The sequence below is a fragment of the Anas platyrhynchos genome, chromosome 4 (assembly GCF_047663525.1).
Source record: "Anas platyrhynchos isolate ZD024472 breed Pekin duck chromosome 4, IASCAAS_PekinDuck_T2T, whole genome shotgun sequence".
NCBI lineage: Eukaryota > Metazoa > Chordata > Aves > Anseriformes > Anatidae > Anas > Anas platyrhynchos.
In genome coordinates, this window is record NC_092590.1 from 73,807,283 (window position 1) to 73,820,719 (window position 13,437).

The 13,437-nt window shown below is 48.7% G+C and overlaps 1 protein-coding gene across 8 annotated transcripts in view; it reads right to left on the reverse strand.

Annotated features, from left to right (window-relative positions):
* The window catches only part of REEP1 (receptor accessory protein 1), a 65,826-nt gene that overhangs the window by 18,887 nt on the left and 33,502 nt on the right, over positions 1-13,437 (reverse strand). For 7 of the 8 annotated variants that reach the window (XR_011809282.1, XR_011809283.1, XM_072037877.1 and 4 more), the window contains exons 3-6: positions 10,756-10,832; positions 8,804-8,924; positions 7,096-7,209; positions 1,776-1,841 (exon numbers count right to left, since the gene is read on the reverse strand). Coding sequence is in view for 6 of the 8 variants with exons in the window: in XM_072037877.1 (XP_071893978.1) it covers positions 1,776-1,841; positions 7,096-7,209; positions 8,804-8,924; positions 10,756-10,832 (378 nt within the window). In the remaining 2 variants the exon portion in view is untranslated. The remainder of the gene's footprint in view (positions 1-1,775; positions 1,842-7,095; positions 7,210-8,803; positions 8,925-10,755; positions 10,833-13,437) is intronic. The other variant, XM_072037876.1, reaches the window with a different exon arrangement.

Consider the following 13,437-nt stretch of genomic DNA (forward strand, 5'->3'; position numbering starts at 1 on the left):
CTAGGAAAGCTCATCCCACAGCGGAGGGAAAGATGAAAGTGGACCTCTGTAGGCTTCCTTCCTCCACCTCTTCTCCCAGGACTCACCAACCTCGTCATACACGGGACAGTTCCCTCTTTGCTTTGGTTTTCTCAGGGACAGGGGCAGAGAAGGGCCAGCCCTCAACGGTACTGAACAGGACAAAAGGCAAATAGTAAAAAATACCAGCTCCCAGTAACTGATGTCAGTTGGTATCGACCTCATTCAGATGTGATCTACCAAGGATATCAGGTCGTCGTCCATCAACACATGGCCTTTTAAGCTGCACAAGCTTCTCTGGGATTCTAAGGGAACTTAAAGCTCTCATCCGTCCGGCACAGTAATTAATCTAAAACTAATCTGGGTACGTCTCTACCTGCTTTGGTCACAACAGTAGCTGTAGTGTTGTGATGTTGTACCTTACATCTCACGCCTAGCACATTCTCTCCTTATTTTCGCTTTAAAGAGTGGGGCAAAATATCCCAACAGTGAGCTTTCAGAGCAAGCTAACCTGCAGGCTACCTTCCCCTAAACGCAGCAGACTTATCTCCAAAAGTGATGTTAAATCTGCATGTCCAGGCCACAGACACCAACACAACCAATATGGCTTGGGAAAGAAAATCTTGGAAGGATCCAAAATCTGAAGCCAGTGCTGCAACAGGTACTCTGAAAGGCCCTGCATCAGAAATAGCTGGCGGTGTCTTAATTACTTGGCTTCTATAATTAATCTCTGCACTCACGTTTGAAGTGAAACCTTTTAGAGGGAGATGGATTTAGGAGTCTGGAATAACTGGGTTTATGTACAATAGGATTATGCATAGAAATTCCTCCACAAAGGTAGGTAGCTTTACGTAGGCTCTAGGAAAATAAAATCAGGCACATCATTTTAAAACCTGCAATTTATATCACAAAGTCCCACTACCTCTGATCCAAATATAAACAAACAGCGTCTAGATTTTATCGTGCCGTCAGTCTGACGATCTGAAAGAAGTCTGTGGACATTATTTAGGCTTCAAAACAAATCACTTAACTAGAGACTCCGTTCTGCTGCTGCAACAGCGTGGGGAAGAGACACGAATCAGGGATGAAAAATGTCAAGTCATACGAGAGAAGCTTTTAATACGCTCGGTGTTAATACAGGAGGGCACCTTCTGTCATGTTAATGGACAGGCAAGGGAACATTAAGCCACGCTCACTGCACTTCCAGCACCATACGAACCCTGTTAATGTCCCCTCTTTGCTGTAACTGAGGTTAGCAGTCAGTCCTTCTCCCCAGCAGCAGACGTGTCTGCATGCACGTGACAGCCACCAGCCTGCAGATATTCACCACGAGGTGTGGCACAAACTCCTAGGACATGCTTGCAGAGGTGCTTCCCCACCTTTGGGCCAAGTCCTGGCCTCACTAGCTCCACGTCAACCCCAACCAGGCTGATGGGATCGCAGCAGTGGCAGCGCCAGGCTGCCTTTACCCATCAGTGGGAAAACAGAAGCAAACACGGCAGCAACAACCCGAGTTAGATGGGTTTTCCACAAACACAGCTCTGCCTGGCTGCTGGCATCTGACTGCCAGCAGAGGACCTGGAAGGCGTTTTGCTGTTGTGATCAAGGCTTTTAGAGCACAGCACACAGGATCTACCTACGGGAAGCGGAGCAGACAGCGGCTGGCCTCAGAGCAGCCTCAGCTGAAAACAGCTCAAACCACTCCTACGGGGAGGCAGATGTTGGTTAGAGGTTAATGTAAGCACTCAGCAGATTACCTGCCCTTTTTTCTGGTCCAAATACAAGTAACTGATGTCAGTTGGTAAATGAAGCAGCTGAGAGACCTAGCAAGGGAAAAAGAGAGCAAGTGTGGCAACAAACGTACACGCTTTGACACAAAGAGAGATTTTAGCACAAGGAACCGAGGTGAGGCGTGAGCACGAGGCTGGGCACTGCTGTACGGGGACTCACAGACAACAAGCAGGGACACCCAGCTGTGCACTACCACCCTCAGCTCCCCCAGAGGGGTGAAGAAGCCACCCCACAACCCCAGCTGACAGGGTGCAAGCTAGGAAGTGTGTTTGAAGAGTTCAGCAAATTCTAAAAGCAACGGGGCTGCCGCGTGTTGCACCTCACAGGTGCTTCCCAGCGGAGAAACCCCCAGCATCCAGCCTCCTCCAGACTTAAAACCATTAAGGACAGAGCGTGTTTATGACTAATTTAGGCCGGATTAGGTGAAGGATGCTCCGCAGTCATTTTAGACCTGGTGACTGAATGTTTTTTCTAAGGAGGAGGGCAATGCTTGTGCCCAAGCTTATGGTGCCTACCTGCAGAAGGTCCCACCAAGAGCAAACCCGCCGGCTTTGGGGGCTTTGGGGGCAGGTTTTTTCTGCCCTTGTCAAACCACACGAACACAAAGAACCTACAAGCAATGTCCTTACGGCCAGGGCCTGTGTGCCGTGCCTGGCTGAGAGCAGCCACGCCGTTTGGGGGTGTCAGGCAGTGCTGAAGACTCCAGAGGAAACCGGCTGGCTTTAAAGCTGATGGTGGAAACTTGACTTCATCCACCCTGCCTGTTGGCATTTCCTCTTCTGGGAACTGCTTGTCGCTGCCTCTCCCAGCCTGGGCTCTGTCTGAATTTGTTGTTTGGTGCCGTGCATTCGTTGGCTATTGTCTGCTCCTCGAGACACCAGCGTAAGAGCCAACAAGATGGAAAAGCTGCAATCAGCTGCTTGGGTTGTAGCTCTGCGTGGAGGTTTTATTGATTTGGGGGGGAAGTCAGTTTCTTGAGACCTCAGAGTGAAAAATGCATTGTACAATAACAGGAACAATTCCGGAAATAGTGGTCAGTGGCAGCACGTTTCAAGAAAGTTGTGTGTTATTACTCTTTGATGGTTTAATACAGTTCAGCCACGAGATCGCTGGTTTTGGACCCCACGTGGAGATCCTTTAAAGGATGCTATTTTCAAAAGGAGTGTGCAGATAACACTGACAGGTCCACATAAATTTCTCAGACTCTGTACTCTGAACCACTCCTGACTTCTGCAGCTCTTGGCCCTGTTACAGACCAGAAGCAGCACTAAGCAGGCTGGACAGAAGCGTCCTGTGACACACTGGGTGAGCAAAGAAACTCTCCCTGCAAGCAGTGGGACCTCACTGTTACAAAATCCCATTACAAATCCCTTCTCTTACAGGGATGGATGCTCCCTGCCTCTCTCTTTCCCAGCTGAAGTACAAGTGCAGTTCTCCACTGCCGTGGCACACAGGCAGCATCTCTCTCCCACAGGTTTGGGTTTCCAACTCCCACTGTAATACTTCTGACTTTGGGTTTCTGACCCTATTTCCTGACGCAAGAAAGGCTCCTGGAGGGTTTCTCAGCACCAGCTGCTGTGCCAACACTCCCTGCCCTACACACGTGTGGGAAGAGGAAGGGCTGAGGAAGGTCAGGTATCAAGAACCGTGGCCTTGTGATGGCTGCAGGACGTTTTCTGCAGCTCTCCTTTATGACAAGCGGAGCTGTGGCTAATGGCACTGACCTGTTTGGCTGAATTCATTTATCCAGGGTGAGGAATGAGGGAACGGGATCTGGGAAAACCAGGACCTTAAGGAGAGGGTCGGTGAGCTGGGGAGAGTGTAAAAGTGGTAATGGGAGGGTTGTAGGGACAGAGTAAAGGATCTGTGCCAAGCACCTAAGCAGGGGCAAGGAGACAGCAATCTGATGCTCTGTCTGCTGGGACAGCACCAAAAATAGATTCTATAGATAGGGAGGGGAGCAGAAGGGAAGGGAAAGAAGCCTGCACTTGGCTAACCATGGTGGTGTTTAGGACAGAAAGGGGAAAGGGATAAGGGAAAGAGATAAGGAACATGCACGAGGCTGCGCTCAGCTTGCAGCACCTTAGCCTGTGATAAATATCTAAGTAGCAGCCTGTCGTGTACAGTGATCAGAGAGCCAGCCTCCCCGTGCTGCACTGGGGATAAAAAGGATGAAAACACAGGCCTTGAGCAAAGATCTCATCACCAAAGAGAAGAGATCGTGGGTCTGGACCGCTGTGGGAGCACAAAAAGTCAGCTACTGCAGCTCGGAGAGACAGGAGAGGGCAGGGCTATGCACAAGGGGAGACACCTCCAAGAACTTTAGACCTAAAATCATTTTAGATCCTTTTAGATCCTTTTAGATTTAGATCCTTTAAATGCCTTTAGATCCTTTTACAGGTTGACTTGTTACAGGCTGAAACCCAGTGACTCCTCTGGGAGTCACTTCCCAATCTACACCCCACACTTATCAGGGGTTGCTGGATACCCTTAAACCTCCTACAGGGGAAGCCAGGATAAGGCTTACCAATAGGATTCTCCTTCCCCTCCCTGGAAACTTTTCCAGCACCGCAGGCTTATTTGCCACCTGTCAGCTCAGAGTGTTTTCTAGATAATTAGCCCTCCAAACTTCACTCACACAGGATAATCTCCCTCTGCTACACCTCCCTCTCAAGTGGGCAAGGAAGGGTGGTGACATACATTCACCAGCAGCTGAAAAGAGTGAGAAGGTATTAAGGGTGCGGTGCCGTGAGGAGCAGAGCTGAACTGCCTCCTTCCCAGCGCCAGGAAGGGGGGATCTCACTTTCCTTCCCTCCAGCCACACTCCTGTCCCTTCCCTTCTGTGGCTCAGGCCCTCAGGCATCAGTCCACACTCATGGGTTCCTTCATGTATTAAAAAAAAAAAATCACTACTCCCTTTCTTTCTCTTTCTGGATTAGTTTTATGATACCTTAGAGGTAACCTGAGGAGGTCCAAAAGGCTGGTGCAGAGTGACCCAGTGGGAGCAGGAGCATTGCCCTGGTTTTTGGAAGAGGAGAGCTGTTAGATTTGCTCCCCTTGTCCCTGGAATCGCACCCTGAGGAGCACAGAAGCAAGCAACATGCTGGGGGCCACGTGCTGAAGTGGTGAAAGAAGTCAGGAGTCCTGTTTTTTCTCAGGTATTCAGAGTCACTTAAATCTCAAGGCTGAAGCAAAGACGTGAACAGTCCTTGCTTTACCATAAAAATAAATTACTCAACCCAATGACTTCCTCTCGCTCATTTTCCCATCCCCAAGGTAGTGTGCAGAAGAGATTCTTCTGGTCCATCACAGGCAGCAATATTTTATCTGTTTTCTCTCCAGTTAGGCCGGCAGATGTGCCACAGGAATCACAGCATGGGTTGGTTTCTTCCAGCAATGAAAGGCAGCTTCATCATCTCAAGCAAAGCAGCAGCTTCCTTGTACCCTGGAGGGTCTTCTCCCTTCTGCCCAGCTTCCTGCTGCCACCGGAGCTGCATTTCACGGCAGTGAGAATCTTAAGAAACACCAGAAAAGCAGAACAAAGCAGAACAGCAGGAAGAAAAACCGTGGTGCTGGCTTTTCTTTCAGGTTGAAGAGCTGATGAAGGCGTTGTTTCAGTCCCAAGATGAACAGGTGGGCCCTGTGGGCCTGGACACCACAGAGTTTTGCATATTTGGGGGCTACCCAACAAGGAATCAGTTTCTTTGGGATTCACACATTGTTTCTCACTCTGTCCTGAAGGACAGCTCTAGCAGAGAGAGTCTGCAGCACGCTGTAGGAAGCAGAGGCAGTGCTGCAGAGCAGGCTTCCCCGGAGCCTATTTACGTCCATGGTGTGACTTCTTCAGGTTTACATAACAGCACTGAAAGCACTGCTGCCACGGGGGTGTCACACAAATGGTGTGGCCTTGGGCACAAAGCACAGAGCTTTGCCTTAGCACCACGTTTATCCTACCTCTCAGTCCGGGTTTGGATTAGCCAGCAGTCCCCGTTTAGCAGAGCAACAGCTCAGAAGAATGAGACAGGCCTGACAGCAGGGTAAAAGAAGGCAATTTGGGGCTTTTCTTTGGAACAGTTTTTGCATATCCTTGTCATCCTATGTGTTCATGGCATATCCCAGGGGCTCCCACTTCTATAACGTCTTCAGTTCACCACGCTTAATAGCCTGCACACATTTAGCATCCCAAGGATGTATTACTCATTTTTACAGGAGATGAGGCCAGGAAATACTAAATGATGTGCCCAAGGTCGTACAAAAAGCATTTGGCAGAGGGAAAGAGTTTCCTTCAACTCCCATTCATGAGTTTTTCCTAATATCAACATCCATCTTGTCCACATGTTTCTACACTCCTTTTGCAAGGGGCATTGTATTTGCACAGGAACTCTCTTTTCTACAAGTTTTGCCCCCAAAACATCAAAGTATAGCTGCTATAGCTGCACATCCACGCTCAGCCATGGTAATCCACAGCCAGAGAGCAGAACCACCAAACACAGTTATCAATTCCTTGCAGCTTTTATGCAAAGAAAGAGATAAAAGCTGCTGTCTGGCTCTGGCTCGAAGCCAGGAACAGAGCACAGGATACGCCTCTTCAGATGAAGCCACTCTCCCAAAAACACCTAACCCCACGTCCCGTGCACTCTTACATAACAGCAGCACGTCTCCAGAGAGTTATACACCAGGTTATGTCATGTGTAAACCCTGCAGCCTGTCAGTACCTGAATTAGAGCTCAGTAGATGCTCCAGATTTCTCAACAATTCAGCGTAACAACTGATAAACTGCAGGGCAGGTGGCCTTTCCCTTCCCCAGCAAGGGGAAAAAACTCTTCCCCAGGACAGGGTGCTGTGTCCACCTGGAGTCAGCATCTTCCATGCTCCTATTTTGGCAGTGAAAACTAAGAGCTGTGATGCACAGCATTGCTAACGTTGTCGCCTGGGTACTAAATGCCATGGAATGTATAAAAATTCAGCAGAGGCCTGGGGCAGCCCCTGGCCTTAATCCTGCATTTTCCAACCTCATGGAGGTTCCCTGAGCACCACCCTTACTTAAGTGTCTTTAGCCCAAGAGGCACCTGTGTGGCTGGTGAATGGGAGAGAGGGAGGCATGATAAAACCAGTGACAGGATCCCCACCTCTGCTCTGTCTCCCCCTCCACATTGTGGCTGCCGTTGGCAATGGATGCAGATGAATTAGACTCGATTATCCTTATGGTCCCTTCCAACTGGGGATATTCTATGATTCTGTGATTCTATGAGATGTTAACACCCCCATCCTGACCCACAGCCTCACCTTGGAAGCTGCCATGACAGCCGCCGTGGCCGCGACGTTCAGGCCCCGCTTCCCGAAGTGCACGAGGGCATCGTAGCTCCGGTCTTTTGCCTGGACGAGGCAGTCATCGATCTCCTGTCACAGCAGACAACAAAATAAATGAACAAACAAACAAAAAAAAAGCACAAAAGGGACAAAATCAGAGTGGTCCCAGCCTCAGACCCTCGGCAGGGCCAGGTCATCTGTCATAGAGGTAGACATGCTCCATTTCCCCCACCTTGGCTGGAGAGAGGTTCACAGCCAACGTTTGCAAAGAGGAAGGGTTTGCAGGGGAGCAGTAACTTCCATTTCAGCTTTTTTCTGTGAATGGAAGATCGGGACCCAAAGCTGGGATACATTTACACAAGGAAACCACCATGCAGAGGTCCTGGAGGCAGGACAGACACCTCCACCTGGGCAGAACGGGCCAGGGTGTGTTGTTGCCAACGGCAGTCTGTAGACTCTGAAGACAAATTGGGTTGCCCTATAGTTAAAAAGGAGTCACAATATGATGCTGGGCAGCTGCAGCTCTACTGCCCTGGAGCCAGGACTGATGCTCTCAGATGTATCTGAGATCTCTTTGCACATTGCTGCAGTGTCCGGCTCCAACACGTCCATGGAAATGGGTGGTTCAGAGGTTCTGGATTTTGCTCAACATGCAGTGAAAGTCCCTGTCTTTGTGCTCCCCACCCCAAGACACAAGGGCCTGGATGATGATGGATGATGATGAGTTTCAGTGCTAAGCTACTAGATGGGCTGGGTTAGCAGGAAATGCAATCTGCGAGAAGCTCTTGGCTTCTTAGTGATCCCTTCCCTATATCTGGTAGATAAGAGGTGGCAACCCAAAATGCACGAGCACAGTTTGTGAGATGCCTAAGCAGAAGTTCCCAGGAAGCAAAAAGAGGACTGATCCCCACTGTTCTTCTTGGACAGGACTGAAATCAGCTGTTCATGTGCTGCTTATGGCTTAAACGAAGATCTTTCACTGCCATAGCTGGCAATGTGGGAAAGGGTTATTCACTTCTTGGCAGTTTGTACGTTGATGTGTGACTGACAGCTATCCTCAGCCCACGGATTCACGTGAGCCAAATGGATCTGCCTGACAATGTCCCGTTCACAGCCACAGGAGTCTCCAAGGCAGGCAAATGATTCAAGCTGTAATATCTCTTCTGAAATTAATACCGTGAATTTCAGCAGGCCATTTCTCAAACCAGGACCTCAACATGCTGCGTCTCTCCCAGCCTGGCAAGTGCTCACTAAGCCCCTTTCTGGCAGGCTGGACTATTTTGTCTCGTTGCTGCACAGAGCTGGGAACAAAATAAAGGAGCCCTGGCTGCCAGAACCCTGCTTCTCTAAATCATTACGTCCAGCCACAACACAGCTCTCTAGCTATATTCAGCTAGTACGTGCAAAGCAGCTCAGGAGGCGTTTTCATTCCCCTCCCTCCCAGCTTCTCAAGTGCACGAAGATGAACTAATGCATGTGAGCGAGCTGAACAGATGCCAGTATTTATGAAAAAAAAAAAAAACAACAGCAAAGGACAAAAACACCGACCAAAAAGAGATGATCAAATGACAGAGGAAGAGAATCAGCAGCTCCCAGTCCTTCAATAAAAATGAGTGATATGAAGATGGAGCAAACACACTGCAGATTGTTTCCACCCAAGCAGGACTTGGGCACCTGTGATTACCTTTTCTTTTGAAGACAGTGTTGGGTGAACAAATTTCCTGTACAGGAGGCTGGAGCCTTTTGTGTATGGAGACAGCAGCCAAGCTACAAAAGCTATTTTGAGCTCATAGTAGAATGGAAACCTAGAAGAAAAAAGAGCTGTTAATGTCCTCTCCCAGTTCAACCACGGCTCTTGATTAGAGATGCTCGGCACAACCCAGTGGGGCTGGCCAGGCTGGTTCTGGGCAGCTTCTGCTCATCGAAGAACCCAAAGACCAAAAGACATCCTCTCACCTCTGCACAAATCTCAGCTCATCCTACCTTTACTCAGGTATCAGAGCCATTAGTTCATGGTCTGGAAGAGACTCCGCGGAGAGCACAGATGCTGCCTCCATAGCATCGCCAGAGGAAGCACAGAGCAAACCAGCAGATCAGTATTCATTGATATTTTTATGCACCTTTCAGCTCTCTGCCTTTCTGTTTTGTCCTAGTTTCAGCTGGGATGGAGTTATTTTTCCTCATGGTAGCTGGCACAGTGCTGTGTTTTGTATTTAGGATGAAAATGGCATTGACAACACACAGATGTTTCAGTTGCTGCTGAGCAGTGCTTACACTGGAGCAAGGAATTTTCTCCTTCTCTTTCCTGCTGACCCAAACTGACCAAAGGACTATCCCATATCCCACAACGTCACGCCCAACAATAAAGCTGGGGGGAGTTGCCTGGGGACTGGCTGGGCTGGTAGTGAGCAATTGCATTGTGCATCACTTGTGTTGTTTTTTTTTTGTTTTGTTTTGTTTTTTTACTATTTTTTTCCATTTTTCCTATTAACTGTCCTTATCTCAACTCACAAGTTCTTGCACTTTTACCTTTTTCGATTCTCTCCTCCTTCCCACTCTGTGGGGAGCAAGCACACAGCTGTGTTCAACCACAACTAAGCCAGCTGGGCCACACAGCATCCAGGCCAGATCCACTGGGTCTCTGTGATGCTCTACCACGAGCATGGACCTGGCAAACTGCTCTTCCACCTCCGTGGGGATCTCTGTGGCATACTTGATTTCACAGGCTGGGCAAGACCCCTGTCATTCCTCCAGAGAGACCCATATCGTACACCCTCCAAAAAAAAAAGACTCCAGATGAGCACAGTGGAGGTAGATAAAGAGCCAAAAATGTCTTATCTCCTCTCCAAGGGCTCTGACATGCTGCCAAGTCCCCCCCACTCCCTGGAGGCACGCGGTGCTGTGCTGGAACTGCTCTAGGTGAGGGCCACGCACCACCCTTAAATCTTCAGCCTTAAGCCTCCTGAGCTCGCTGGTTTCCCCTAGCTTAGAAGATGCTCTACTAAAGGGCAATGAAGCAAACATTTCCAAGCTTGAGCATCCAAATTTAAGGAACTGAATCTGGTAATTGGGCATTCGTGTGCTCTCACCCTGATGGAGGTCACCAGCATCTCTCCACTGGCACCAGCGAGCCCTCGGCAGTAGGGACTGTCACTGCTCTCCAGGAAAGGGCCTGACAAGACATCTGAAGAGCAACAACCCGTGCAGAAAAACCTAGACACAAAGTCCTGTGCTGCAGGGCTGTTTCTGCCTGATCCTAAAGTCAGTGTAGTTACTGTAGGACACATCTGCCTAGGTTCAGAACTGTGCCTGTAGCTAAAGCTACGGGTTTTTATGTGATGATCTCTGCAAGCATCCAATTCAGCCATCGGATGTGCATCTGACACAGACCTATTTCCTAAAGCCAGGGGACGGAGACTCCTGTACTGATTTCTTGTGGTTCTACCCTTTTTCTTCCATTTCATGACAGCACCAAGAAAGCAAACGTGGCTTTTCCAGACAAAACACCTCTGTGCACCCGAAGATGCTACTCCCATGTTCAGGAGACAGTGAGCTCTTGGGCTCTCGTTTTCCCTTACAAACATTTCAATTTTCTTTCTATCTCAGGTCAAAGACTCCTTCCCCTGTGGTACTCACCAGCAAAGAAAGATGTCCGTGAACGTCTCTGCTGTTGTGAAGAGCGCAAATATGATCCAGTACATCATCCATTTGACCTGGTAAAAGACAGAGGCAGCTTTCAGTAACAGCCATTTTGCCCCAAGACCCTGTAAGCATCTTGTACAGGCACAAGTGCAGAGACCAACCTGCACAGAAGAAAAGCTTTATATTTATTAATCCCTAAGGACTTGATGATGCCGGGGCTCCCCCACCTCATAACACCCATGAGATTTCCACGCAAACCCTTGGGAAGGAAGAATCCAGCCTTAAGGACTGGTCTCATGACAAGGAGGACAGCTTGACACACCAAAGAGTCCCTACAGAGGAAGCTCCTCTGGCCAGGAAAGAACCACAGCCCTGTCACAGGGCATTAAAAACCTCACTTGGCTCATCTTAACAACAAAGTTTAGTACTAGGGTGTGGACTAAATTGCAATTAAGACAAAATGTACTTACTGACATAATATCTACAGGCAGGGGAAAGTGTCCAGGAGGAGGCAGAGAGACCCAGCCCATGACCCAGGAGCACAGTGATGGGAGCACAGCTCACTGAGTGAGCATGCAGCAGTGGTGCCTGCCCACGTACATACCCTTAGCAGGGGCATTGCAGGGACAAGAGCAAGTGCTTCAGCTTAAATCCCCTGCTCAGGGCTTAGGTGAGAGCATTTTGCCTCACACCGGTGGCAAAAGCACACGCTGCGCTGTCACTGTGTTCACCCACTGATAGTTCAAAAAGCTTTAATTGTCTGCATCTCCAAGGAAAAATTAACTGTTGTTTTAACATCATTTTAATTGAAATTGTTATCTAGTTGGCTATATTTCAGAATAGATATTCCTATGGAATTTTCTGTTTTAGTTTTTAAAAAAAACACCACCCCAACATCAAGTCATTCTTGTTTGGAAAAATGAACTGTACAAAGAGAGAAATGCAGCCAGGATTCCTGAGTGGCTTTACAGCAATATCAGAAAGCTTAAGGGAGCAAAATCCGTGACATCTCTGAATTAGAGAACTGCAACGTGCTACCTAAGGCTGGGATAACTGCAGTAAAATGAGGGGAGGCTGGAAAGCAGGCAGTGGGTGAGGGCCACCTAAACCAGGTGCTGCTCTGGGGAAGGACACTTGAGATGGCAATAAATCTGAAATGGCTTGCCCCATCCCCTGCCCTGATGTGGGGACAGTGCCGGGAGTGTCTCTCCATCTGCCTACAAGTACTGAAATTATTCCCTGAGCACTGGTCACCCAGCTGTACGCCCGCTCCCCCTGCATTTATATTTATATTTATATATTTATATTTAGTGTTACAGCAGTGGAGTGGCAGTGCCAAACGCATGGGAGAGTTGTGTTCCCAGGGCAGCTTCTGCCAGACTTTTTACATAACTGTGACTCCCTCAAAGCCTCGCTGCCAGCACGGTTCTGTCAGCTCCACGTCAATGCCAGCAAAGCTCTTAAACACTAACGGAGATCTGGTGCGGATGGGCCTAGATTGGCCTAAAACAACGTCGATCAAAACGACTGTTACTAAGCAGAATAAAAATAAACCACGGTGATATAAGTTTAGACTCGTACACGGAGTTTGTACTGTGGCCGTGTAAACAGCTTCTTTTCTTTCTAATCGGGCTGCTGACTAACCTGCCTCCAACTGGTGTGCCAACTGAAAAAGAGTTTTAAGTGTAGACCGGGTCTTAGACCAGTTGTTCCCACACTTGCGTCACGATTTGATACGTGAGTTTCTCTTTTGCAATTGAATTTCTAACAGGAATTGGACCCTTAAGCTAAAGAATTGCCAGGAAGGACTTAGAGAGGTGGTGCCTATCAGTGGCGGACACGGGGGATCTCGGCCCTTCCAAGCCAGGGGTGCACAAAGCTTGAGAGGCACAGCTGCACGAGGGCTGTGGGGACACTTTGCCCTAAGTATCTGATGCGTTCTCTAACATTTCTGATTCCCAAAACATCAAAAATTATTAACTGGTGGATAGGAACAAGAAAATGGAAGAATCTAAGCAGCCACGGTGAGCCCCAGGCTGAGCTCACACCAAGGACTTAATGGGATGGCCATCTAGGCTGTTTCCCAGAGGAGAAAATGGCCTTGTTACCCCTGGGATGCTGAGAGGACTGAAAAATCAGGATCAGGAAGCTGAGCTGGGTTCAATGAATTTAACAGGGCTAGGTTGTGCAAATCCTACAGGACTCCAACAGCACCCAAGTGGTTTTGATTCTCTCCAGTTTCACTTTCTCTAAATTCTGCTTTGAGAAACTGGGAGCCCAGGAAGATTTTTTTTTAGTAAAAGGACAAGACAGCACAGCCAGCTGCCAGACGTGCCTGTAAATAGGTCACTCCACAAGGAAGGATGTTTCTGTCTGCAGATTCAGTCACAGGCACTTCGAGCTGCCTCTTCTGATCCTTGTTTTGAATGAGCAGCTAGAGCTTCAAGGCTTTTTGAAAAGGCTTTGATTTATACTGCTCCCTCAGAAACAAAGGAAAACACGCACAGCTTTGGGTGCCAAACAGCTTTTATGTCTGCTGCATATAGCTCGCACCACCAGAGAAATGGCATGCGTTTGTCAAAGGGTGCACCAATCCTGCAGAGGAGCCAGAAGCAGGACCCCAAGTCATTTTATTTGAGACTCTGCCTGGCAATCGGGCAGCCCACCTTCAGGACA